Source organism: Ursus arctos, unplaced genomic scaffold (assembly GCF_023065955.2).
Source record: "Ursus arctos isolate Adak ecotype North America unplaced genomic scaffold, UrsArc2.0 scaffold_1, whole genome shotgun sequence".
In the NCBI taxonomy this organism is placed as follows: Eukaryota; Metazoa; Chordata; class Mammalia; order Carnivora; family Ursidae; genus Ursus; species Ursus arctos.
Genome location: NW_026622763.1, coordinates 101120034 through 101147396, shown reverse-complemented (window position 1 = coordinate 101147396; position 27363 = coordinate 101120034). Strand labels below are relative to the sequence as shown.

General features: G+C 44.9%; 1 protein-coding gene across 3 annotated transcripts in view; it reads right to left on the bottom strand.

Annotated features, from left to right (window-relative positions):
* The window catches only part of ARMC9 (armadillo repeat containing 9), a 146794-nt gene that overhangs the window by 47029 nt on the left and 72402 nt on the right, over positions 1-27363 (bottom strand). For all 3 annotated transcript variants that reach the window (XM_026491715.4, XM_048214328.2, XM_057305543.1), the window contains exon 19: positions 23066-23121. In XM_026491715.4, coding sequence (XP_026347500.2) covers positions 23066-23121 — 56 coding nt within the window. The remainder of the gene's footprint in view (positions 1-23065; positions 23122-27363) is intronic.

Here is a 27363-nt window from a genome sequence, read left to right as displayed (position 1 = left end):
TATTTGAATAGATATCTCACCAAAGATCACATACGAATGGTTAGTGTTATGGGTTGAATTGTGTATCCCCAAAAGATTTATGGCAGTCCTAACCCCCAACACCTCAGTGTGACGAGAAAAATGTTTGTTTTCCCGAGTTGCTGCATCTATATATGATAATATAATAATAGTATAATAACCCTACTCACACCCATAGTCTGGACATTTAGATAAGGACTTGAGTTTAGGATTCCTGCAATAAATTCCTGCTTTGCTTTTCCTAGGGACCTTAAAATAACCCCTTAGAATGAAGTCTGAGAAAAGTTAGTGACCTCTTCTCCAAACACCTTACAAGTAACAGGTGCTTATCACCCTGCTTCTATCCCCTGCCCTCTCGTGACCTGGGACAGAGAACTGCTCTTCCCCGGCTCACTGTCTAACCCAACGCCGCCCCTCAGCCCCCCAATTTCTGGGATCTGTAAGCAGTAAATCTTGTGACTCTACTTCCTTGGTGTGTGTGTATTAAAATGGTGCCTTCAATCAAAACAGCCCTGTGGGTTTCACCTCCCCAAAGTGGGAGCTCGGATGTTGAAGGAGCTGCCTGCGCGTGGCTTGCGTCTCCTCATTCAGCGGGCCGTAGACTATATATCTTCACCCAATACATCAGTTCCAGCTTCTCAACACACTCAGAGAGTGACCTGAATTTGCAATTGGGTGCTTGGAGATGTAATTAGTGAAGAGGAGGGCATACTGGAGTAGGGTGGGCCCTTAATCCAATATGACCCCTGTCCTTTTAAGAAGATGATGTGGAGACAGGGTAGGTGTGCGAGCCACAGGACACGGGAAGCACTAACAGAAAGCCTGGAACAGATTCTCCCCGAGAGCCCTGAGGGAGCACAGCCCTGCTGACACCTTAACTTTGGACTCCTAGCCTCCAGAACTGTGAGACAAGACACTTCTGTTGCTTGAAGCTACCCAGTTTATAGTACTGTGTTACAGCAGCCCTAGCGACTAACACAGCTGGCAAGGACGTGCAAAGATGCTCAACGTCATTACTTATTAGGAAAATACAAATTAAAAACACATTGTCATATCAGTTCACACCCACTAGCGGGGCTATAACTAAGACAATAGACAACAACAAACGCTGGGGAGGATGTGGAGACATGGGACCCTCGACGCTGCTGGTGGGAATGTAACAATGGGTACAACCACTTTGGAAGAACAGTTTGTTCCATCCCATCAAAAGGTAAACATAAGTTTGTGAAATGACCCAGGAATTCCACTCTTGAGTAAATACCCAAGAGAAGTGAAAACATAAGGCTACATAGGGACTTGTACCCAAATGTTCAGAGCAGCATTATTTATAATAGCCAAAAAAGTGGAAACAATGCAAATGTCTATCAACCAGCGAACAGATAAACACAAAGTGGTATTTCCATGCAGTGCGATACTAGTCACTAGCCACAGAAAGGGATGAACGGCCGCTGCATTCCATAATAGGGTAAAACCTCAAAAGCATATGAAATGAAAGCCCCCAGATGCAAAAGACCACATACTATTAGAAATGTCTAGGGGCGCCTGGGTGGCTCAGTCAGTTAAGCGTCTAACTCTTGATTTAGGCTCAGATCATGACCTCAGGGTTGCGAGACTGAGCCCCGTGTAGGGCTCTGCGCTGGGAGTGGAGAGATTCTCTCTCTCCTCTCCCTTTGCTCCTCCCCCCAGTTCTCTCTCTCTAAAAGAGAAAAGAAAAGAAAAAAGACAAAAGAAAAAAGAAAGAAATGTCCAGAAAAGGCAAATTAATACAGACAAAAAGCAGATTGGTAGTTGCTTGGGGCTTGGGGATGGGAAAGGTGGACAGAAATTCCACCTTTGGGGATGATGGAAATGTTCTTATAATTGAATTGTGGGGATAGTGGTGCAACTCAGTAAATGTATTAAAAATCATTGAGTTGTACAGTTAGAAAAGATGAATTTTATGATACGTAAATTATAACTCAATAAAACTGTATGTGTTTATGGATGCACTAAACAATCCAATCACAGGCAGAGATTGTCAGACTGGATAAAAAAGCAGAATCCAGCTACAACTTGTCCACAGAGAAGCAGTTTGTTGTTAAAAAAATTTTCTTAAGTTTATTTAAGTAATCTCTTACACCGAATATGGTGCTTGAACTCCCCACCTCAAGATCAACAGCTGCATGCTCCGCTGACCGAGCCAGCCAGGGGCCCCTAAACAAATATTTTTAATTGAAGTATAGTTGACATATATCAAATTAGTTTCAGGTGTAACAGTGATTCAACAATTCTACACATTGCGAAATGCCCACCATGATAACCGTATTACAGGATTATTGACTATATTCCCTATGCTGTACTTTTTATCCCTGTGACTTACGAGAAAGCACTTTATTTTATTTTATTTATTTATTTAATTAATTTATTGGACAGAGATAGAGACAGCCAGTGAGAGAGGGAACACAAGCAGGGGGAGTGGGAGAGGAAGAAGCAGGCTCATAGCGGAGGAGCCTGATGTGGGGCTCGATCCCAGAACGCCGGGATCACACCCTGAGCCGAAGGCAGATGCTTTACGACTGAGCCACCCAGGCGCCCCTAATTTTTTTTTTAAAGATCTTATTTAGTTATTTGACAGAGAGAGAGAGAGAGAGAGACAGCACAAGCAGGAGGAGCAGCAGGCAGAGGGAAAGGGAGAAGCAGGCTCCCTGCGGAGCAGAGACCAATGCGGGGCTTGATCCCAGAATCCTGGGATCATGACCTGAGCTGAAGGCAGACGCTTAACTGACTGAGCCACCCAGGTGCCCCGAGAAAGCACTTCAAATTCAAAGACACGGATAGATGGCAGGTAGAAGAATGGAAAAAGTACTAGACCAGGCAAACAGTGCATATAAGAGAACTGGAGTGGCTATGTTAATATCAGACAGACAAACAGTCTAGGAGCACGAAGAGAGACAGAGGATATTTCCTAACGATAAAGGGGTCAATGCTGTGGGACGACATAACAGTTACAAACCTAGAGGCTTAAAACAAAAGAACTCTAAAATAGATGACACAAAACTGATAGAATTGAAAGGAAAAATAGGCAAATCTACAATTATAATCAGAGAATCTATATTCCTCGCTCTGTAACTGGTAGGACAAATGGACAGAAAAATCAGTAAGGATGCCGAATAGGCCCAGACATAGAGCAGGTGCTCGACAAACATATGTTAAGGAGATGAATTCTTGCTTAGTCTGTTTCTGTGAGGTTCTCAAAGCCTGATCAACTCGGATGACGCAGGAGAAAACAGAAGAGCTATGCTCAGTCACCACAGACGGTGTGGGCCAGGCGCTCAGCTGAGGCTACACACAGATACTCATTGACTCCTTATGACACTGCTCTCTGGTTGTTAAAACAAAAATTAAGTTTCTGAAATTAAAAACTGAAGGTGAACCCCAGTAAAGCTGGAAAAGTGTGAGATTCAGACTGTTATGGGAGGTTGGATTTTCCCATGTGGGGTAAGGTTTCGATGGTAAGAAATGTCAGTTTAGATTGCTAAAAACTCTTAACTTCATTTGGAAAGAACTTCTTGGTTTATTGTCTTTTTTGTTTGTTTTGTGAAACCACAAAAGGTTATTTTGTTTAGTACACAAAGGCTACCTTAACATGGTTTGTTCTGAGATGAATCTCACTGCGGTGGACTGTTCAGCACAGCAACTCTCCGCTCCAGCAAGCACCCCTTTGCAATGTGCTTTGCAAACCCTCCCTTGTGGACGTGGAACACGCATCCCTAACCCTGTAGGTGGGGCTAGCCGTGACTCTGACCGGTAGGGTGTGGCAGAAGCGAGGCCCAACGGTTCTAAGGTCTCATGGGGCCTTGGCGACGTCTGCCTTCAGCCTCTGGGAATTTGGCGACACTGTGCTGTAAAGATTCCCAGTGAGATCACTGGAGGAGCGGCCACATGGAGGAGGACTGGCGCTTCTGCCAGCACCAACTGCTAGACCGTGAAACCACCCTGGAACATCCGCCCAGCTGACCTCCAGCCAGATGCAGCCACAGGAGTGAGCCCAGGTGAACTCAGCTGAGGATCTGCCCAGCCAACACTGGATCATGACTGTGGCTTTTTTAGGCCACTAAGGTTTGGGGTGCTTTGTATCAGTTAGCAAACCTAACTGGTGCGCCCACAAACGTAACAGGGAGCACATGAGCCAGACCCAGATGATGTCATGCTGTATGATTCCAGCAACAGAGCCAGAAGCTGAGGGGGCCCGCTGGCATGTGGGTTCTAACGAGCTGGGTGGTTCTAGCAGGCATGTGCACTTTGTGAAAATGCTCCGGGGCCTGGAGCAGGGGCCTCTGCCTGATTAAGTGCCTCTGGAGGATTCTCTGTAGCGAGAAACTATGAGCACTCTTGCACAACCGTCCTCTGTGAACGCTTACTCCCTCACTGGATCCCTGTCCAGCCACCTGCATGTGCCATGGATGTGCTAGGTGGTGGGGGTGCCCTGTGAGCCAAGTTGACACTGTCCCTCCCCTGGTAGCACTTATAAATTCATTATTGGAGAATAAAAGGCAGTGTGAATAAACAGTAACTAAAAAAAGATCAATAAAAAAAAGATGAATTAATCATGAAAGATAATATCAAAATAAATGCCAAAGAGTAGCCCACAGGGGCGCCTGGCTGACTCAGCCGGTGGAGCATGAGACTGCTGATCTCGGGGTTGTGAGTTCGAGCCCCATGTTGATGTAGACATTACTTAAAAATAAAATCTTAGAAAAAAAAAAAGCACACACTTGGCTGCTAAATAAATTGCGTAACTAATTCTCTATAGTGTGGCTCCCACAGAGTGACAATGACTTTCACTTTGCTTCTGTTTTTTTCTATTGCAGGTGAGCTTGCTCAGCTTTTCCCTTTGAAGATCTGACTGACATCCATTTGACTGCTCTTAGCAGCAGATCATTAATACACCAGGCCCAGCAACTGCTTAATGCCTGTCTGTCCGTTCTGCGCTCTTATCATTGCGCAAAACGGAATGGTGCACTGCTCACTTTGCTCACCGTAACAGAAGATTGCCTCTATTTCTGTTTCACATAGCATCGTATTCAATATTTTATAGAACAGACGTGGTACAGAGAATTTAGACACAAACTGGCTCACCTGGAGCTAAACCGACCTGAGCCCTTACAGCCAAGCCCCAGTGGTGCAGGCGGGGCCTCAGCTACCACCTGGGGCACAGATGCCTTGAACTGTGGAGCTGGAAGCTGTGGCAGGTCAGGCACTATTTTTTCCTCCAGTCACACTTCCACATCTAACACGCGAAGTGTTTCTTGAATGCCGAGTGATAGTGATTTCATGGGGTAAGTAAAACAAGTTTATTTATTGAATAAAAATTATAAAATGAAATAATGAGGAGCGTATTTCAGCACAAGGATTTATCCAATAGGTCAAGATTCGAAATCTACATGCCTCATTATAGGTAGCGCACTATTATTCCAGAACTCTGTGATAATAGGAAAAAGCCACGCACCATTTTGTTATTTGTAAAAAATTAGATAAGAGAGAATAAAAGTCTATTGTGGAGCACTGGTTGACCTTCTCTGCATCCATTTCCATGGAAACAGATGTTGGACAAATAGGGCTTGTGAAAGCCTCAGAATCATGAGGTGTCTCCGAGCCCTCACCTTGTTTTGAGCCTTCTGATGTCTATTTCCATAGAAACCAGAGTGGAAATGAGGGCAGGAGCCATGAGTCAGCCTGTTGGGTGGTTCATCCCAGCCAAGGTCTGAGCGCACAGGAGCCGTGTTATAGAAATAAACGAATTTAGAAGCAGAAAAAAGCAAAAGCCTTAATTGGGAAACACTGGTTTCTTTCTTGACTTGGTTAAATAATGGCAAGGCTCTGCCAGTAACACGGACGCGGACAGACATTTCTCTGCTAATGAGGTAACGGGGAATGAAAAGCATATCTGCACCACGCCCAGCAAGCTGACCGCCGAGGTGATTCGTGACAGCAGCTTGCTGTAGGCTCTTTGGATGCGTACACCTTCCGGGGGGTCAGCCGTCTCGCAGGTCATAGATGAAGGCGGCAGAAGGGACAGGAGGTCACGGCCCAAGCACTTGACAGTACGCCTTTGTCTGTGGACTGCGAGGCCACTTGAGAGATGCCTGCGTAGAAACGGACTGGTTCTAGGCCCCGTCTCCTTCTGTTGCAGCTAGATCATGGTATGTACGGCCCCATTTAGAATCATTTCACCCTGTGCATGATATGCCCCCCTAAGCCTGTGCCCCGTTTTTGTTAAAGGCATCACCACTCTCTCCAAGTTACCCCAGCCTTCAGCTCCTCATGACACACCGTGCGGGTTCAGCCCACAGGAGCTCCCGGCACAGCACCTCCCTGCCCCGGGCCGCTCCCCACGGAAGCCTGCGGCGGAAAGGAGGTCAGGCACACGGGCTGTCCTGCCAGCTTGGCCTCAAGCCTCAGCTCGACTAGCAACTACCCCCGTAACCTTGAGCAAGTTCCTGGGCCTCTTGAAACTTGGGTTTTCTCATCCAGTACATATAGGGCTGATCACAGAACCTTCTTGATGGCAGAGGTATGAAGAATAAATGGAGAAAAGCTTATAAGGCTCTTGGTCCAGCCCGCACATAATAACCACTCAGGAGATACTGCCTGCTAAGTAATTCTAAGCTTTCTGGATCTGCAGTTCACTTGAACACTGAGGCCAGATGAAGCTTCCTGGGGCACAGCGCTGTCCACACCCCTCCCCGGCATAAGACAGTTCATGGTTCTCCATTTCCTGCAGCCTGGCAGCACAGCGCCATGGCAGCTTTGTTCCCCACCCCCTTCTTTGCACAGTCCATGCCGAGGCCAAAGTGAACCATCCTTGGCTGGGGCAGGCCTAGGCTCTGGGCTCACGCCACTCCTCGGCCTGATGCCCGCCGCTCTGCAATGGAGCTCTGGACCCTAAAGGCTCTAATATCTCTCTCATTTGCTAAGTTTCTTCCTCTGATTTTTAAATAAAAGTTCTTTTTGAAAGACTCTGGTCTTTATCGGTTAGGGTGAATATTAAGGGGATCAGTGTGAATCTTATAACCAGATGTGGTAACTGTCCCAGGCCTGGAACCCCAGGTGGCAGCAATGGTGAGCTGATGGAAGTGGGAAACTTGGAGAGGGGCGGATTTGAGACCATGTAATGTCCCTGGAGCTCCTCTGCGCTTGGAGAGTCCATTTCAGGGAGAAGAGGGAGGGGGACTAGAAGTCTAGCACAGCCAGCCTGTGGAGGCCTCGTGTATTAACCACATCTCTTGTTCTCTCTGATGCTCTGACATCTGGGGCCTTACTGGCCCTCGGGGGACTGCCTCTCCCAGGGCTAGCCAATTCCTAAAGACAGTGAACAACTCGCTTGCGAGCACACCTTTCAAACGCAAGCCAGCCAATCCAGAGCCCACACCCCAACCACCTCCTGCCTCAGGCTCTCACACTTGGGGCCATTACCTACCTGCCCTCATCACTCCAGGCCCAAGTGCCAGACAACCAGGGACAGCCACTAGGCCACAAAGCCCAGCGCAACTATTCAAACTAGCCAATCCTAAACCTGCTTACCCTGCCTCACTCGATCCTTCCTGCTGAAACCACAATAAATGCTCTTGGCCACATTTCCCTTTCTTCCCTGTGCCTCCCGACTGACCCTGGTGCTCCCTGTGTAGCCCCCCAGGATGTAGGTGCCCTTGCCTCCTGGGGACTGTAACAAGCTATCTTTTCTTTTTTTAAAAATTCAGATTCAATTAATTAACATATAGCATATTATTAGTTTCAGAGGTAGAGTTCAGTGATTCATCAGTGTATCACGTGCCCTCCTTAATGCCCATCACAGAGTTACCCCCTTCCCCCACCCCCCTGCTCTCCAGCAACCCTGTTTGTTTCCCATGATTAAGAGTCTCTTATGGTTTGTCTCCCTCTCTGATTTCGTCTTGTTTTATTTTTCCCTCCCTTCCCCTATGATCCTCTGTTTTTTTTTTTTTTTAAAGATCTTATTTATTTATTTGACAGAGAGAGAGACAGCCAGCGAGAGAGGGAACACAAGCAGGGGGAGTGGGAGAGGAAGCAGGCTTCCAGCAGGGAGCCTGATGAGGGGCTTGATCCCAGGACCCCAGGATCCCAGGATCACGCCCTGAGCCGAAGGCAGACGCTCAACGACTGAGCCACCCAGGTGCCCCATGATCCTCTGTTTTGTTTTGTAAATTCCACATGAGTGAGAGCATATGATAACTGTCTTTCTCTGACTGATTTATTTCACTTAGCGTAATACCCTCTAGTTCCATCCACGTTGTTGCAAATGGCAAGATTTCATTTTTTTGGATGGCTGAGTAGTATTCCACTGTATATATACACCACATCTTCTTTATCCATTCGTCTGTCGATGGACATCTGGGCTCTTTCCGTAGTTTGGCTATTGTGGACATGACAAACTATCTTTTCAAAGACACCTGTCTTCTGAACTGTTAGCCTTACTGAACCTCAAATTTTCTATTAATATACTATATATATATATATATTTTAAGATTTTATTTATTTATTTGACAGAGAGAAAGACAGCCAGTGAGAGAGGGAACACAAGCAGGGGGAGTGGGAGAGGAAGAAGCAGGCTCCCAGCGGAGGAGCCTGATGCGGGGCTCGATCCCAGAACGCCGGGATCACGCCCTGAGCCGAAGGCAGACGCTTAATGACTGAGCCACCCAGGCGCCCCTAATACACTATATTTTAAAACACCTGAGACTGTATCCTTATCTAGGCCTTCTCTATGGTATCCATGCTGCCCCCAGAGCCAGAGATGGAACACTGGGTGCAGAAACACCAGTATACAGGGTTCTCTGCAGCCAGGCCTGGTGAGCCTGGAGCTGATACCAGAGGAAATACTCATGATCATGATCATAATCATCATGCCAATAATAATGAGAACGAACGTTCACCAAGGGCTTAGAGTGTTTCAGAAACTGTGAAAAGCGATTTGATGTTAATTATTCCTTAGTGATCATAATATCCAGGGATGTTATAAAAGCTACTGATTCAGTTCTACTGCCTGACACCTTTCTTTGGATACTAATGTTTCTACCCAGGGCCTTGTTTTGGTAAAATGCATCTAAAGAGAGTATCATATCGAATTCTATGTTGAAAATTATACAAATTTTTATTTTAAAGGAATAAGACCCAGTTTTCTGCTTTCTGCATTGATGTTGTAGGAAATATGATTTAAAAAAAAGAAAAAGTCTAGCCCTCCTGTGTCATAGTCAACCACACGAGAGGGTCACTGGGTGTGAGTTGACTGTAGCCACCCTGGGGGGGGGGGGGTCAACCGCAGACCCGCCCACCAGCCATCCTCCTTCCTGTACCTGACCAGCTTCATTTCCTCAGGAGAGTATGCGCATGTGTCACTGGGCCATAGGGTGAGGGCAGAAGAATTGATAAGACAAAATAAAACAAAACAAAACAAATTCCAGCCCTTAGGAAAAGATGAAAGACCCTCTTATTCATTTTATAAAGTCAGAGTAAACTGTAATACTTAAACTTGTAAAGATTGTACAAAACTGTAAACCAGTGGCTCTCCAAGTGTGGTCTGGGGAAATTTTGGAGGCCTTAAGACCTCAGAGGGTCTATGAAGTGGTTTAGATCATGTTCATAACTACAATATACTTCTACACTGTAATTTATAAAATATAAAATAATATAGAATTATTTTAATAGTAATAATACTTGCCTTTTTTACTCTCATTCTCCTATGATACAGTCAAGTTTTCTAGAGGCTACACGGTATGTGATGGTATCACTCTGATAGCTAATATAATGTATGTTTATATTTTCTAGAAACTTCTAAGGTTTAGGGTATAAACATATGTTCTCTGTTCTTCTTTTGTGCTTTTATTAGCTATCTTGGTTACATCTACTATAAGCAATATAACTTCATTATCACTCAATATATTATTCTTAATATATTATTATTTTGAAATAAAATCTTTCCTTGCTCTTCTGTGAAAACAGACTATGAGTACACTTATTGTTTTATTTTGGAATAGTATTTTTATGATTTTCCAAGAACTTTTCTAATTTTTAAGGTTTTCTCTAAAACTGTCATTTTAGGGGCGCCTGGGTGGCTCAGTCAGTTAAATGTCTGCCTTCAGCTCAGGTCATGATCCCAGGGTCCTAGGATCGAGACCCACATTGGGCTCCCTGCTCAGTGCTGAGTCTGCTTCTCCGTCTCCCTCTGCCCCTCTCCCTCGCTCCCGCGTGTGTGAGCACAGGCGTGCACTCTCCCTGTGTTTCAAATAAATAAAACCTTTAAAACCAAAAAAACCCCTGTTATTTTAAAATTTAAGAATCATTTACCCCGGGGGCGCCTGGGTGGCACAGCGGTTGGGCGTCTGCCTTCGGCTCAGGGCGTGATCCCGGCGTTCTGGGATCGAGCCCCACATCAGGCTCCTCCGCTGGGAGCCTGCTTCTTCCTCTCCCACTCCCCCTGCTTGTGTTCCCTCTCTCGCTGGCTGTCTCTATCTCTGTCGAATAAATAAATAAAATCTTTAAAAAAAAAAAAAAAGAATCATTTACCCTAAAATAAAAGATAACTTGTTTATGGTATTTTTTCTTATATTTGTAAGGATGGATCACTGGCTTAAAAAGGGAGATCAGAGGACCCCTGTTTCTCAACCCAAAGTGTACCATTTATATGAAAAGATGCTGAGAAAAATGAAACTGACTTATCAGGAAGTTCTCCGACTCATGGAAGGGAGGGATGTTTTCCAAAGAAGTTGGGCAAATAAACGGAATTACACGGAAGCTATCTTTCCCTCAGTTTTACAGATGCCAACAATTTGCCTTATTGTGTCTTACGGAATAAAACCTTTGTGGATGACATTTTTATGCCAATTAAGCTGAGGTAAAATTTTGAGACCACTCACTGAGAGCTGAAAGAAAAGAATTTGAACATTTTAAACATAAATGCGACGAGTTCTTTAAAAGTCAGAAACTGAAAATTTGTTTTAACTTTTTTTTCTAACTAGAAATTAAAGAGCCACTGCAGCTGTGTGAGGAGCATATGGGAACTCTGTATTATTTTTTTCTGTCAATCTAAAATTATCCCCTCACCCAAGTTATTAATAAAAACAGAGCCACGGAAGAACCCTGACAGGTAATTATTGACTTGGTTGAAGAAACATACACAATAGCTTTGTAGAGCTTACACTGCTGAATGCCTGCTAAATGGAAAGTTAACAAAAGCAATTACAACATGCTACTTTCCAATGAAACAGTAGCTTGTTGAAGCAAAGATCAAGCTGCAAACGTGAATGCTGAGTTAATTAACATCTGATCCGCAGCAGTATGCCCGGACTTGCTATTTGGCTTGTATTCATCCAGTATCAACAGCAACTAGTCATCAAAGATTGTTTGCATAAAGATCTTTTTTTGTTGCTTGGCGACAAACACAGGAGTTGCTAGATGAAACATTTAATGTATTGACTTTCATGATTTATCCTGGAACAACTGTACTGACATTTACACTGATGGTACAGATGCAACAGACGGTAAAACCACTGATGCCTTAGTGTCAATCAGGCAGTGCTACCAAACCCGAGTAACAGTCACTGCATTCTCCACTGTGACCACAGGTAGACAGATGGATAGATGGATGGATAGACAGATGGATAAGTAGATGCACAGACAGAAAAATGACAGATAGATCAATGATAGAAAGATGCTAGATAGAGTCTCATTTAAGAATGGCTTTGATGGGGCCGCCTGGGTGGCTCAGTTGGTTGAGCATCCGACCCTTGATTTTGGTTCAGCTCATGATCTCAGGGTCAAGCCCCGAATCGGGCTCCGCGTTGAGCGTGGAGCCTGCTTAAGATTCTCTCTCGGGGTGCCTGGGTGGCACAGCGGTTGAGCGTCTGCCTTCGGCTCAGGGCGTGATCCTGGCGTTGCGGGATCGAGCCCCACATCAGGCTCCTCTGCTATGAGCCTGCTTCTTCCTCTCCCACTCCCCCTGCTTGTGTTCCCTCTCTTGCTGGCTGTCTCTGTCTCTGTTGAATAAATAAATAAAATCTTTAAAAAAAAAAAAGATTCTCTTTCCCTCTGCCCTGCCTCCCAGCTCATGCATGCATGTGCTCTGTCTAAAAAAAACCCAAAAACCAAACCAAAACAAAAACGCCCAAACCAAAACCAGAATGCCCTTGATGAAGTAGCAGGAATTTGATTAAGTCTCGACCCTTGTGGTCTCTTTTTAACATTCTGTGTAACAAAATGGGACGTACATTATGGTTATCTTGAAAAACATCTGTAAGATTATCTGAGTTGCAAGCCTAACTAAGCAATTTTTTTCAAGGAACACTATTTTTACTTGAAAGAATAATAGACAACTACGTTTTTGGGTGTTTAGCAGACACTTTCTCAAAAATTAATGAGGTGAGTTTGTCACGTCAAGGAAAACAACTGATAGTACTATTATCAATAAAATTTGAACTCTCAAGAGAAAACAAAATTAAAAAAACATTTGTTCCTGCCACTGTAAGCTTAATACCTTTTCAACACCTAAAGACTTTTCTGATGAGATCAGTGGCAATATTAAGTAATGCAATATTTGGATGTTTTATAATGAAATATGGCAACATTTGGAAGGACTGCAGAACTGAAAAACCTTTATTTCTCAAATGATCAATACATGTAAATACAAAATCATGCGTGGGTAAAAGAACTCCTGAAAGTATAAAATCGAAAGGATGTTAGCAGGAATTGTGAAGTGAGAACTTGTGAAAATCCATTCCTCCATAAAAGTGAGGAATATTGGCAAAAACTGTTCAAATCAAATTTTTCAGAACTCTGGAAATTAACCAATGGTTTGTGACAATCTGAGGGGTGTTTATTCAAGGAAAAAAAAAGCTAATTGTCAGTATAAACAGCAAACGTTGTGGCATTTACACCTCCCTATTCTTCTCTCCCCACAGCTCCTTGAAAACGACCAGCCCTGCCATCAGAGTGAAAACCAGCAGCCAAGCAGTTACTAGAGGGAGCAGATGGGCTTTGAGCTCCCCGGAAGCCCCATTCCAAGAGAAGCGTCATTATTTTACCTATCTGGCAAGCCCCTGGGAACCCCTCTCACAGGGCTTATCTTTATTTGATCTGAGAGCTTGCTCAGTTGTGAACAGCCTTGTCCTCAAAGGCTTGTTGAAAACACACTCATAAATAGCCAATGGGCCAAAGAAGAAATCACAAGGAAAAGTAGAAAATATTTTGAGATAAATGAAAATGAAAACGCAATTTCCCAAAACCTATGGGATACAGCAAAATCAGTACTCTGAGGGAAATTTATAGCATTGGTGGAGGGTATGACAGAGATTCCATGTTAGGTGAGCCAGGCACGCACCTCTGTCAGCGCTCTCTCTCTCTCTCTCTCTTTTTTCTTCTGTTTTTGTTTAAATTCCAGTTAGTTAACATACAGTGTAATAAGAGTTTCAGGTGATGCAGTGATTCAACAATTCCATATAGAACCCGGTGCTCATCACAAGTGCCCTCCTTAATTCCCATCACCTATTTCCCCCTCCCTTCCTTCCCCCTCCCTTCTAGTAACCATCAGTTTATTCTCTCCAGTTAAGAGTCTGTTTCTCGGTTTGCTTCTCTTTTTCCCCCTTTGCTCATTTGTTTTGTTTCTTAAATTCCACAAATGAGTGAAATCATAAGGTACTGTCTTTCCCTGACTTACTTCACTTATTAGCATAATACTCTCTAGCTCCATCCATGTCATTGTAAATGGCAAGATTTCATTCTTTTTTATGGCTGAATAATATTTCATTTTATATATAAATACACGCCGTTATCTTCTTTATCCGTTCATCAACTGATGGACAGTTGGGCTGCTTTCATATCCTGGCTATTGCAAATAATGCTGCAGTAAACATAGGGGTGCATGTATCCCTTCAAACTAGTGTTTTTGTGTATCTTTGGGTAAATACCCAGTAGTGCAATTATTGGATCGTACGGTAGTTCTATTTCTAACTTTTTGAGGACGCTCCGTACTGTTCTCCACAGGGCTGCACCCACCAACAGTGCAAACCCCCCACATCCTCACCCACAATAGCAGTATATATTTATGTATTTAATGCCTACATTAGAAAAAAGAAGGCTTTCAAGTCCATAACCTAACTTTACACCTTAAGGAACGAGAACAAGAAAAGCAGAAGGAAGGAAATAAAAAAGATTACAGCAGAGAGAAGTACAACAGAGAACAGAAAAACAACAGAAAATCAACAAAATGAAAAGTTGGTTCTTGGAAAGATCAACACAATTGACAAACCTTTAGCTAGACCGACTGTCTTAGTCAGCTCGGGCCGCCATAACAAAACACCACAGACTGAGTGGCTTAACCAACAGCAATGTATTTCTCACGGTTCTGGAGCCTGGGAAGTTCAAGTTCAGAGCGTGGGCTGTTTTGCTTCCTGATGAGAGCAGAGCTCTCTTCCTGACTTGCAGGTACCCACCTTCTCTGCGTCCTCACACGGTGGTGAGAATGTTCTATAGTGTTTTTTCCCATAAGGGAACTAATCCCACCTGATCAGGGTCCCACCCCAATGACTTCTTTTAATCTGAAGTACTTCCTTAGAGGCCTATTTCCAAATACAACCCCACTGGGGGTCAGGGCTTCTGTATAAGAATGTGAGAGGACACCATTCAGTCCATAGTACTGATCAAACAAAAGAGATAAGACTCAAATTACTAAAATCAGGAATGAAAGGTGGGACATTTCTGACCGTAGAGAAAGAAAAAGGATCATAAGGCAATACCGTGAACAACTGTACACAAATCAACATATCGGATGTCCCGGATAGAGTGAACAAATTCCTAGAAAGACACGAATTACAGAAACTGACTCAAGAAGAAATAAAAAAAATTTGGATAGACAGACCTACAACAAGTGGAGAGATGAAATTAGTAATAAAAAAACCTTCCCACAAAGAAAAGCCCAGGTCCAGAAGGCTGCACTGGTGAAGCCTAACATACGTTTAAAGAAGAATTAACATCAGCCCTTCACAAACTCTTCCAAAAAATAGAAGAGGGAACACATTCCAACTCACATTATGAGGCCAGTATTACCCTGATAAAGAACTAGAGCGAGAGGCGTATATAATTGTTGACCACTATGTGGTGCACCTTAAACTAATACGATATTGTATGTCAACAATAATTCAAGTGCAAATTAAAAAAAAACCTAAAAACATCATAGGAGAAGTCAAACTATTGTCCAATATTTATTATGAATAAACACACAAAAATCCTCAACAAAATACTAGCAAACCAAATCCAGCAACATATAAAAGGGATTATAAATCATGATAAAGCAGGATTTTTCTCATAAACTCAAGGGTGGTTTAAAATATGAAAATCAACGTCCTACACCGTGTTAATACAACGAAAGAAAAAAACCCTCGCACGATCGTCTTAATGTGGAAAAAACATTTGGCAAAATCCAACATTTAACAAACTCTGAAAAGAAGGGCAGTGTCTCTGCCTGATAATGAGCCTCTATGAGGAACCCACAGCTAACATCACACTGGACAGTAAAAGACAGAAATCCTTCCCCCTAAGATCAGGAAAATGACAAAGGTGTCCCCTCCAACCACTTGTATTCAACACTGTACCGGAAGTTGTAGCCAGGGCAATTAGGCAAGAAAAGGGTATAAAAGACATCTAGATGGGAAAGGAAGAAGTAAAATTATCTGTATTCACAGATGACATGGCATTGTGTACAGAAAATCCTAAGGAACCCATCACAAAACAAAAGAAACAAAACCTCTTAGAGCCAATAAACGAGTCCAGTAAGGTTTTAGGTCACAAATAAAAATCAATCGTATTTCTATACACTGGCAATGAACAATCAGAAAATAAGATTAACAAAATGCGAAAGAGACTAACAGATTTTAACAAAATAAAAAAGATTTGTTGGTATTGGTGTTTGACTTTATGTTGTAGCTAACCTTTAATAAACTATGACTTGTCCAATTTAAAAGTAGTATCAAAGAAAAAAATCTCTATCCAAAAAGGCTATTAAAAATACTCCACCTGTTTCAACTACAACATGTTTCAGCAGATGGAATCTAGGAGAAGATTTGAGAACCCAGATATTTTCTAATCTAGACATTAAGAGATTTGCAAAAATAAAATACAATGCTATACTCTTAATACATTTTTTGGGAAAGTAATATTTTTTATAAAACTATCTGGGGCACCTGGGTGGCTCAGTCGGTTAAGAGCTGCCTTTGGTTCAGGTCATGATCCCGGGGTCCCACATCAGGCTCCTTGCTCAGCAGGGAGCCTCCTTCTCCTTCTCCCTCTGCCTGCCACTCCCCTTGCTTGTGCTCACTCTCTCACTCTCTGTCAAACAAATGAATAAAATCTTTAAAAAAATTTATTTGTATTAAAAGATAATGGGTTGCTTACTGTCACTTAAAAAGTAATAAATACATTTTATCAGTTTTCAATTCTTCCTAATTTAGCACATATCGATAGGCAAAAAACACATAAACAAAAGCTCTTTAGAATCTTCATTAATCTTTTTAAAGGTTTTATTTATTCTCATGAGAGAGAGGCAGAGAGAGAGAGAGAGAGAGCATGAGCAGGGGCGGGAGGCAGAGGGAGAAGCAGACTCCCCACTGGGCAGGGAGCCCGATGTGGGGCTTGATCATGACCTGAGCAGAAGGCAGATGCTTAATTGACTGAGCCACCCAGGAGTCCCTTTAGTAATTTTTAGGAGTGTAAAAATGTTCTGAAACCAAAAATTTGAGAAGTTACTTCAAACTTTATGTAAATATTATATACATTTTTCTATGTATAAAATATTTAATAATTGGGGTGCCTGGCTGGCTCAGTCGGAGGATCATTAGACTCTTGACCTCAGTGTTAGAGGAGTTCGAGCCCCACAGTGGAGGTATAGTTAGTTTACTTAAAAAAAAAAGACAAAAAAAACAACCGGGGCGCCTGGGTGGCTCAGTTAGTTAAGCGTCTGACCCATGATTTTGGCTCAGGTCATGATCTCAGGATCATGGGGTTGAGCCCTGTATCATTGGGCTCTGCGCTCAGTGGGGAATCTGCTGGAGATTCTCTCTCCCTCTCCCTCTCCCTCTCCCTCTGCCCCTCCCCCTGCTCGTGCTTGCTCTCTCTAAATAAAATCTTAAAAAAACCAAACCAAAACAAAAAATCTATATATAATAATTAAAATTTAAATGAAAAAATAAATTCTTAAGAGAAAATCTAGGAGACTACACGTAAAATCTAGGTTCAGGGAAACCTTAATCAGGACAGAAACCCAGAAGCTGTAAAAGGAAAGTCAATTTATTTAGCTTTTTACAAATTTTAAAAGACTTCTGGCAAAAGATATAAGAATAAGTCAATGAATAAAAGATGCATCTTTCAGTTTTTTCCAATGAAGGTGAAAAAGGGTCTATATCTGTAATGTACAGAGAAGTCACATGAAGTGACGTGGAAAGACAAACACAATTTGAAAAATGGGGAAAGGCCATGAATAGGAAGTTACAGCATGGCCAACCCAAATACCCAATAAAATAAACATAAAAGACATTCATACTACGCAATGGGGATGCAAATTAAGATAACAACGAGATAGCTCTTTATCACCAAGAGATTGGGAAAAATAAGGAGTGACTGCACCTGTCGCTGGTGGAGATGGAAAGAAAAGTCTTCTCCCCTGCTCTGCTAGTGAAATCTGAATTGCTACAGTCCTTTTGAAGAGCAATCTGGAAAAATCTATTATAATTAAAAACACACATAACGGTGCAACCTGGCAACAAAAGCCCATGTCAATTCAAGCACCAGTACATAAGGACATACTTACAAAGATATTGACTGCAGCATTGTCTGACAAAGCAAAAATCTGGAAAACTGTACATCTAGGTATGGCATTAAAAAGAATCAGTTTGCTCCGCTGGCTGACTTAGAGGGATTTCCAGAAAATATTAACAGGAAAGAAAGGCAACGCTGTGTATGTGTGTGTTTGTATCTACATCTATCTCATTTTGTAAAACCACTATTGATGAAAACGTACATGGACACGTGTACATACATGGATACTGTGTGTGTACGTATCTTACAAGAAAAATATGAAAGCACATACACGTACTGATGTGGGTCCCAGGAGCAGCGAAGGGTAAGCTGATGCCCTCTGAGACCCCTGGAAGATGCCTCTCCTGCTTTCCTGACACACCTTTCTCCTCATCAATCCAGTCCTCTCACCTTTCGCCCTAGGCTAGGGAAGGTCAGTCGAGACAGTCATGTTCCAGCACTCCTGCAGTACTCGGAATTTGTACAGTACTTCCCGCTTCTATCACATCCATGAACCTATAATCATATATTCGTTTTCTATCATTTGTTAACTGTTTCTATGTGTTGCCATCTGTCTCACGAGAGACAAAATCGGGCAGTGGTTAACGGCGCGGACTGGCGGGTCGGACCACCTGGGTTTGATTTCAAGCTCCATCGCTAACTTACTAGCTGTGTGAACTCGGTGAGTGACATATTTTCCGCTTCCCCATCTGTGAAATGGGACCAGTAACAGTACCTCTCGCAGGCTTGTCGTGAGCAGACGTGTGAGCACGCGCCCCGCACCAAGTGCGATGCCCGGCACATGGCGGTGCTACAGCCGTGAGCTGCTGCTCTCAGAATCACGATGGTCTCACCTCTCCAAATTTTAAACTCTTGGAGGTATTATAAGCCGCCTATATTCTTTTAGATCCCTTTTGTATCCCTTCCTCATTATTTCCTAGAATAATGCTATTTCAAAGCGCTCAAATATTTGTTGAATAAATAAACGAATGACTCTTATATTTGAGAAATCTCTAGAGACGGAAATTGCTGGGCATTTGATTGTCACTTACGTGGCAACCAGCAAGTAAATCTCTTTACCAGGTGGCTGATCTCACCTGGCACTTAAACCTGTTTTGTTAAGAGGGAAGAATATTTGTCTTAAAATCTGTCTTCTCAAACAACACAGGAAGACCTTTCTTCTCCACTGACGAGCTGGACACCTCACCTTAAACTGTCATAAGGAAATGAGCCATTGGTGGCAGAAACACAGGCCTCGGGGTTCCTGAGCCCTGTGATTTACCGGCAGCTCTTTGGGAACATACGACATAAGCTTAATACAAAAATAAACTGTATTAGATGATACATTTCTTTAAAGCACCTGGTGAGAGGCGTTCAAACCCTTACACTGTAATGGTCACCTGCCTGTTCTTGTGTCTGTATTGTCCAAGCTTATCTAAGGATAGTTTTGTTTCTCCGGAGGTTTAGATGGGTCTGGGGGCTTGTGGGCCACGAGAGCATAAGAAGCAATTGTGAAAATAATAAAAACATCTGTCCTTTTGATGCCACCCCTTCTCCTCCTCCTGCCTCTCTCTTCCTCTCAGCTGGATCCTTCCCAGCAGCATTTTAACATGCTTAGGCTCTCCCAAATCAGAACAAGAGCAGAACAAAACTGCCGTGCTTAGCCGCTATCCCACTCTCTGTCTTGCTCACAGCCAGATTTGTGGGAAGCGCTGCATATACGTTCCGGCTCTGTTCTCCCATGTCCCCCCTGGCTCCCCAACTATTCGGTTTGGCTTTCGCCCCATTAGTCTTCAGGATGGCTTAACACCCACCCTCTGCCCACTAAATACGGCACCCCCTCACTTCTCACTTCACAGGCAACTCTGCAACTCTCTCTGGCTGACCAAGGCTCCCCCCCACCCCCATTTCCTCCTCTTGGCCCCCAGGTCGTTTCCAGTGTCAACAAAGAGAGCACGTAACTTTCCATGCCTTTCTGCTACACGTACACAGAAGCACATACGTCATCAGGATGTGTATTTATGGGTTTTTTTCTGAAATTGTAGTGTTCATATCACTTTGTGATTTCCTTTTCCTATTTGACATTATACCCTAGACAGTCCTGAAGCTGAAAAAACATTCCTAACTACAATCTTTTATTTTGGCATTTAAATATAGGTATATCAGACATCACTAAGTGTCAGGGCATCAGGACAAGTCATTACATTTTTAGAAATTAGAGAGAAAAATTGGATTTTGTATCTGGGGGCTCTCTTGAGTTTCCAGGGGAGCAGGACCCATGGCCGCAGTCACAGTGCACAGATGTTAACTCGATGTAAGGCAGAATGAGCATAATTCCCCATGGCTTCCGGCCACACCCCGACAGAGCCATTTTGTCTTGAGAAGCACTGAGCAGCTCACTGAAAACACTGGCTCCGTTATCTGTGTTTTGGGTTTAATTATCAAATTAAAAAATATTTTACATTGCTAAGCAAAAATGACATGATCGGAGATCCTGAAAATAATTTTGTTTGGGAGACAGCAGCCACATTCCGACAAAAGTGTGACTTGCTCAAATGATCTCTGGAAGTTTCCTTTAGTCTAAGTCTGGGCATCTTTCACTTTCCTTTTTCTTTCCAATTTAAGAAGTCACACCGACCCTCAGTGAAGGCAGAGTAAAACACCGACAGCTCAGCCTTCCTCAGGGCGCCCTTGCTAACCTTCTGCGGTGGGCTGTCAGTGTCACAAGGGAGGGGAAGTCTAGCACCTGCTGACCGGAGTTCAGCACAAAGTGTCATGTTCCGGCTCCAAATGCCGGATCCTTTCCTTACAATTTCCCAACTACACCCCTTCTAGGAATCTTCTGAAAATTCTAGTTATCACAACAAATATTTTCAAACACCACCCTCTTAAAATAAAAATTGGCATAGGATAGCCAAAAGTCCAGAAAATTAAAAGATCTCTATAGGGGCGCCTGGCTGGCTCAGTTGGTGGAACATGCGATCTCAGTGTTGTGAGTTCGAGCCCCACGTTGGGTGTACAGATTACTTAAAAATAAAATTAAAAAAAAATCTCTATATTCCTTCATTTTTAGTAGACTATAATTGCTTCCATAGGGATATTTCCAAAAGTTGAGTTCCCATCATTAACAGAACGGTTGAATCAAATGAATTTTCCCTTGCAACACAAAGGGGTTAATAGCAACAAAACAGAACGAAAAACCAAAGCAAACAAAAAATCCCAAAGAGGTAACACAATAGATCTTGAGGGGAACTTTTGAACATAGTGACAAAAACTTCCTGGAATTAAATAATTAAGACATTCACTCAAAATATAATTTAAAATAACACTGAGGGCCAGGCACAAAGCGGGTGTCATTATCACAATCCTGAGAAGACTGAGTCAGGGAGCTGGGTTCTCGCTGGCGACTGGCAAACAATGGCCCCCAGGCCAAGATGCTTTTGGTTTTTTTTTTTCTAATTTTATTTTATTTAAATTCAATTAATTAACATATAGTGTGTTATTAGTTTCAGGGTAGAGTTCAGTAATTCATCAGTTGCATACAACACCCAGTGCTCATTATATCACGCGCCCTCCGTAATGCCTGCTTTTGAAGGCCAGCAAGCTGAGAATGATTTTTACATCTTTAAACTTCTGAAAAAAATGTTTAGTGATGCATAAAAATCAACTGGAATTCAAATTTTAGTGTTCATAAATAAAATTTTATGGGAACACAGCCACATTTGTCCATTTATGTATTGCTGATACCTCCTTTGCATTACAATGGCAGATTTGAGTGGTAGAAACAGAGACCTGGGCAGCCTACGAAGCCTAAAATATTAACTACTTTCCCCTTTACAGAAAAAGTCTGCCAGTCCCTGTTCTAAACCAGATTTTACTGTCATCGACTTTGCGTGACCTTAGGCTGGTCTCCGCCCCTCTCTGGGCCCACCTTCCCAAAGGAAGGGGCCGGAGAAGGTGCTGGCCAGGATCCCCAGCCGAGGTCCAGAGCTGCACTTGTCGGACAAAGGCGGACGGAGCAAGGGCACCCGCTGCTGCCACCTACAGCTCAGGAAGAAGGTGGCAGCTGGGAGGCCGCCTGCGGCAGGGACAGTCACTGGCCGGCTGCTTCGGTGGAGGGCTCATCAGTGAACTATCTCCCCCAGCTGGTGCCATCGATCGACAAAAACCTGACTCTTCCACACCTTTCCAAACCGAGAGACCGAGCTCCAAGTAGACACATGTCCTCCACATTCATTTCGGGAGTAACTACTCCCCACCATAGAGAAGGAATGCAAACCGATTATTACTACAGAGAACTGGACAGGGTACTGTGTATGCTTTTTTCTAGGTCTGAAGGGAAATCAAGGAAAGAGCTTGTCATCTGAGAAATCCACCTATAGCGCATGAGTCACCATCCTCTATACCACTTCATGAGACTCACCACATTCGTTCTGAACCTTCACGCTTTAAAAAACCAGGGAAGCGGATTTTTCACAGTTGAGGAAACCCATATGAAAACAACGCAATTAAAGGAGTCCAGTGGTTGGTTCTGCGTGCTCTGAACCAAGCCTCTCTCCCTAGAGATTCTCACAGTGAGCCTCTGGGCCCAACGTTCCCAACCCTGAGAAGGACCAGGGGAGGCCCATGCCCCTTCAAAGCAAAAGATTCACGTTGAAGAACTGTTGTCTTTGAACTTCCCCTAAAACTCAAGTGCTGTGGAACGTGGCATCTGGGTGCTGGCTGCAGCAAACCCACCCAAGGTGCGGCTGGTGGTCTTCAGACGTGGCCACGCGCATGTGCTCCCACCTCGAACCCTCCTGTTGCTGGAGTCTAACTGCCGCTCCCCCCCCCACCTTCTGAGCCGGTCTTGTGATGTGCCCTGAGCAGAACCCAGCAGAAGTGATGCTGTGATGCTGCTGAGCCTGGAAGAGGATCGGAAGTTCTGCCGCCGACCGGGAAGGAAGTGCGGGCTAGACCGCTGAGTGATTAGAGGCCACGTGGAGAGGCCGTGGAGGATGCGAGGCCAGCGTGGACACAGAAAGCAGCCACATGACATCCCACATGAGACCAGCAGATACCCACCAGCCGAGCTCTAGCCAACCCCCAGAACTGTGAGAAATAAGGCAGCAGGGATCGAAACTGCCATTTCTAGACTAACTCTTCAAGGCAAGGAAGAGACTCAATAGTTTGGTCCGAGTTTTTTATGCGGCGTCAAGAGCCTCCAACTTACTTCATCATCTTCCTCTTCATCATCGTCAGATTCAAGAACACCATCCGGTAGCTCTTCTATAAAAAAAAAAAAAAAATGAATAACTGCAAACATGGTCGGGAGCCTTGGCCAACAAAACCCTCCGGCTGCTGTAGAGACGAGAATGAGGTGGCACGAGAACAACTGGGTTTCTGGTGCCCACACAGCCATAGGCTCAGATCACCCTGAGCAACGTAAATCTCTCTCCCTGTTTGTACAGAATGCATTGGCAGTGCCGTGAGAAAAGTTAAAAGCTTTAGAAGAAAGAAAGTAAATGAGTAGTGCTAGGCACCGTGCTGGATATTGTCCCATGTGTTATTTATTTACTCCTTACAAAGACTTTGTTGACTCTTAACCCCATTCTATAGCAAATAGCAAACAGCAAACAGAGGCATAAAGAGGATAAGGGACCTGTTTCCGGTCACATTCCCATAAGTGACAGAGTTGAGATTCGACTTGAGTCTATTTCTAAATCCCATGATTTTTCCACAGAGGCCGGGGTAGTGGCCATGGCAGGTAGAGCTCCTGAAGGCTCCCGTGGTTCACTGCTAGACTGTAAAAGAGTTCACAAAGGGGATAATAGCACATGGAATCAGAGAAAGAATAAGCCTCTGTTTTTTCATCTGTGAAATGGGTATCAGACTACCTACTTCTTAGGGGGGTTGGGGAGATTTTATAACATGTCAGAACTACGCCACCTGGCCCAGGGCCAGGTACACAGAAGGTGTTACATAGACGTTTGGTTACTTTCTCCTCCACGAAGACTTCCCTGATCCCTCACTGAGCAGTCACCTCTCTCTCTCTGCTGAACACACTCAGCCTTTTCTGTAGACAGCACTGGACTAGCGTAGTACTAGTATAGTACTAGACGGTACCGTAGTAGACAGCAGTACTAGCCGGCACTGTGTAGACAGCAGTACTAGCCGGTACTGTGTAGACAGCGGTACTAGCCGGCACTGTGTAGACAGCGGTGCTAGCCGGCACTGTAGTAGACAGTGGTGCTAGCCGGCACTGTATAGACAGCAGTACTAGCCGGTACTGTGTAGACAGCGGTACTAGCCGGCACTGTGTAGACAGCGGTGCTAGCCGGCACTGTAGTAGACAGTGGTGCTAGCCGGCACTGTATAGACAGCAGTACTAGCCGGTACTGTGTAGACAGTGGTACTAGACGGTACTGTGTAGACAGTGGTACTAGACAGTACTATGTAGACAGCGGTACTAGCCGGCACTGTAGTAGACAGCGGTACTAGCCGGTACTATGTAGACAGCGGTACTAGCCGGCACTGTGTAGACAGCGGTACTAGCCGGCACTGTAGTAGACAGCGGTACTAGCCGGCACTGTGTAGACAGCGGTACTAGCCGGCACTGTGGTAGATAGCAGTACTAGATGGTACTGTGTAGACAGCGGTACTAGCCAGCACTGTGTAGACAGAAGTACTAGATGGTACTGTGTAGACAGCGGTACTAGACGGTACTGTGTAGACAGCAGTACTGGTACTGTGTAGACAGTGGTACTAGCCGGCACTGTGGTAGATAGCGGTACTAGATGGTACTGTGTAGACAGCGGTACTAGCCAGCACTGTGTAGACAGAAGTACTAGATGGTACTGTGTAGACAGCGGTACTAGACGGTACTGTGTAGACAGCGGTACTGGTACTGTGTAGACAGCGGTACTAGCCGGCACTGTAGTAGACAGTGGTACTAGCTGATACTGTGTAGACAGCGGTACTAGCCAGTACTGTGTAGACAGCGGTACTAGCCGGCACTGTGTAGACAGCGGTACTAGCCGGCACTGTGTAGACAGCGGTACTAGCCGGCATTGGGGTAGACAGCGGTACTAGACGGCACTGTGTAGACAGCGGTACTAGCCGGCACTGTGTAGACAGCGGTACTAGCCGGCACTGTGTAGACAGCGGTGCTAGCCGGCACTGTAGTAGACAGCGGTGCTAGCCGGCACTGTATAGACAGCAGTACTAGCCGGTACTGTGTAGACAGCGGTACTAGACGGTACTGTGTAGACAGCGGTACTAGACGGTACTATGTAGACAGCGGTACTAGCCGGCACTGTAGTAGACAGCGGTACTAGCCGGTACTATGTAGACAGCGGTACTAGCCGGCACTGTGTAGACAGCGGTACTAGCCGGCACTGTGTAGACAGCGGTACTAGCCGGCACTGTGTAGACAGCGGTACTAGCCGGCATTGGGGTAGACAGCGGTACTAGCCGGCACTGTGTAGACAGCGGTACTAGCCGGCACTGTGTAGACAGCGGTACTAGCCGGCACTGTGTAGACAGCGGTGCTAGCCGGCACTGTAGTAGACAGCGGTGCTAGCCGGCACTGTATAGACAGCAGTACTAGCCGGTACTGTGTAGACAGCGGTACTAGCCGGCACTGTGGTAGATAGCGGTACTAGATGGTACTGTGTAGACAGCGGTACTAGCCAGCACTGTGTAGACAGAAGTACTAGATGGTACTGTGTAGACAGCGGTACTAGACGGTACTGTGTAGACAGCGGTACTGGTACTGTGTAGACAGCGGTACTAGCCGGCACTGTAGTAGACAGTGGTACTAGCTGATACTGTGTAGACAGTGGTACTAGCCAGTACTGTGTAGACAGCGGTACTAGCCGGCACTGTGTAGACAGCGGTACTAGACAGTACTATGTAGACAGCGGTACTAGCCGGCACTGTAGTAGACAGTGGTACCAGCCGGTACTGTGTAGACAGCGGTACCAGCCGGTACTGTAGTAGACAGTGGTACTAGCCAGCACTGTGTAGACAGCGGTACTAGCCAGCACTGTAGCAGACAGCGGTACTAGCCGGCACTGTGTAGACAGCGGTACTAGCCGGCACTGTGGTAGATAGCGGTACTAGATGGTACTGCGTAGACAGCGGTACTAGCCGGCACTGTGTAGACAGAAGTACTAGATGGTACTGTGTAGACAGCGGTACTAGACGGTACTGTGTAGACAGCGGTACTGGTACTGTGTAGACAGCGGTACTAGCCGGCACTGTAGTAGACATCGGTACTAGCTGGTACTGTGTAGACAGCGGTACTAGCCGGCACTGTATAGACAGTGGTACTAGCCGGTACTGTGTAGACAGCGGTACTAGCCGGCACTGTGGTAGATAGCACTACTCTGATAGTGCTTGTCACTTTCGGACGATCAGTGTTTCCTAATGTATGAAAGGCTACGGACTGTCTGGGAATTGTGAGTCCCTGGGGAACAAAGCACTGGGCTTACTCGTTCCTTTATTCCTTATGTATCTTCCTTAGGATCACTCATTTCTTGAACAGCTGACATGAAAGTGACCAGAGCCTGAGAGAAGAGGACAGGAAGTCAAAGAGGAAGTAGGAGGAAAGGAGGAGTGAAAGGCGATTCTTGAAGACATTGCTCAGCATACGTAGAAAGGCGGCAGAATCACCCAAATTTAACCCCAAACCATTTCATAGAAGGGAATATGTAGAAACCCCAGGCCACCCACCATCCTCAACATGAGCCTCATTCTGAAGGGAAGGACTCTGCTGACTTGACTGGACCAAGGACAGCAGGACACGGACTTCTGTCCCCACCTCAGAGGGGCTTGCACGCCTCCATGCCCATCACGGCCCCGCCGTTGTCAAGAAAACTACTTTGCAGAGGGAGAAATTAGGTCACCCTGCATTTGGGCTGAGCCTGCGTTACCTAACTTCTACTCCCTCCCAGCTCACGAGGAGCGTGACTACTCCTCCCGCAGTAAATGCCTATCAGGCAGGTGGCTTTCAGAATGGAGTTGCAGCTATAGTCATCAATTATAAATATTTCTTTTTCAAATACGGAAATGCCCTCTCCCACTTTTTTAAAAAGAATGTTTGACATTTTGTGAGGCTGCAGGCTGGTCCAGCCACGCCCTCTCCCCTGAGCCTGCTGGCTCAGAGGCATCCTCCTCCCAGAACAATGAAGTCCTGCGAACTAAAGTACCTTATAAACCTCAGCTCTTGCTCTAGGGCATGACGGGGACATGAGCCCTGTTTCCCACACTGTTCCCTGGGTTCTGGCACAACCAGCTGCCCTCGCTCCGGTAACTAACAGTGCACAGTGCTGGAGCTGCCAGTCTCCTTGCTTTCTGGAGGACCCTGCTGGTGAAGCCGGCTCTGCCCTGCTCCTGTCCTCTCTTCAGGGATGGGCTCGCACTGGCCGGTGCCCCCTTGCTGGGGGCTGGTATTACGGACAAGCCTCCCTGCTGCTGCTGTTGGCGGTCATCTCGGCTTGTCAGGGTCGCCAGCTTTCCCGTAAGCTT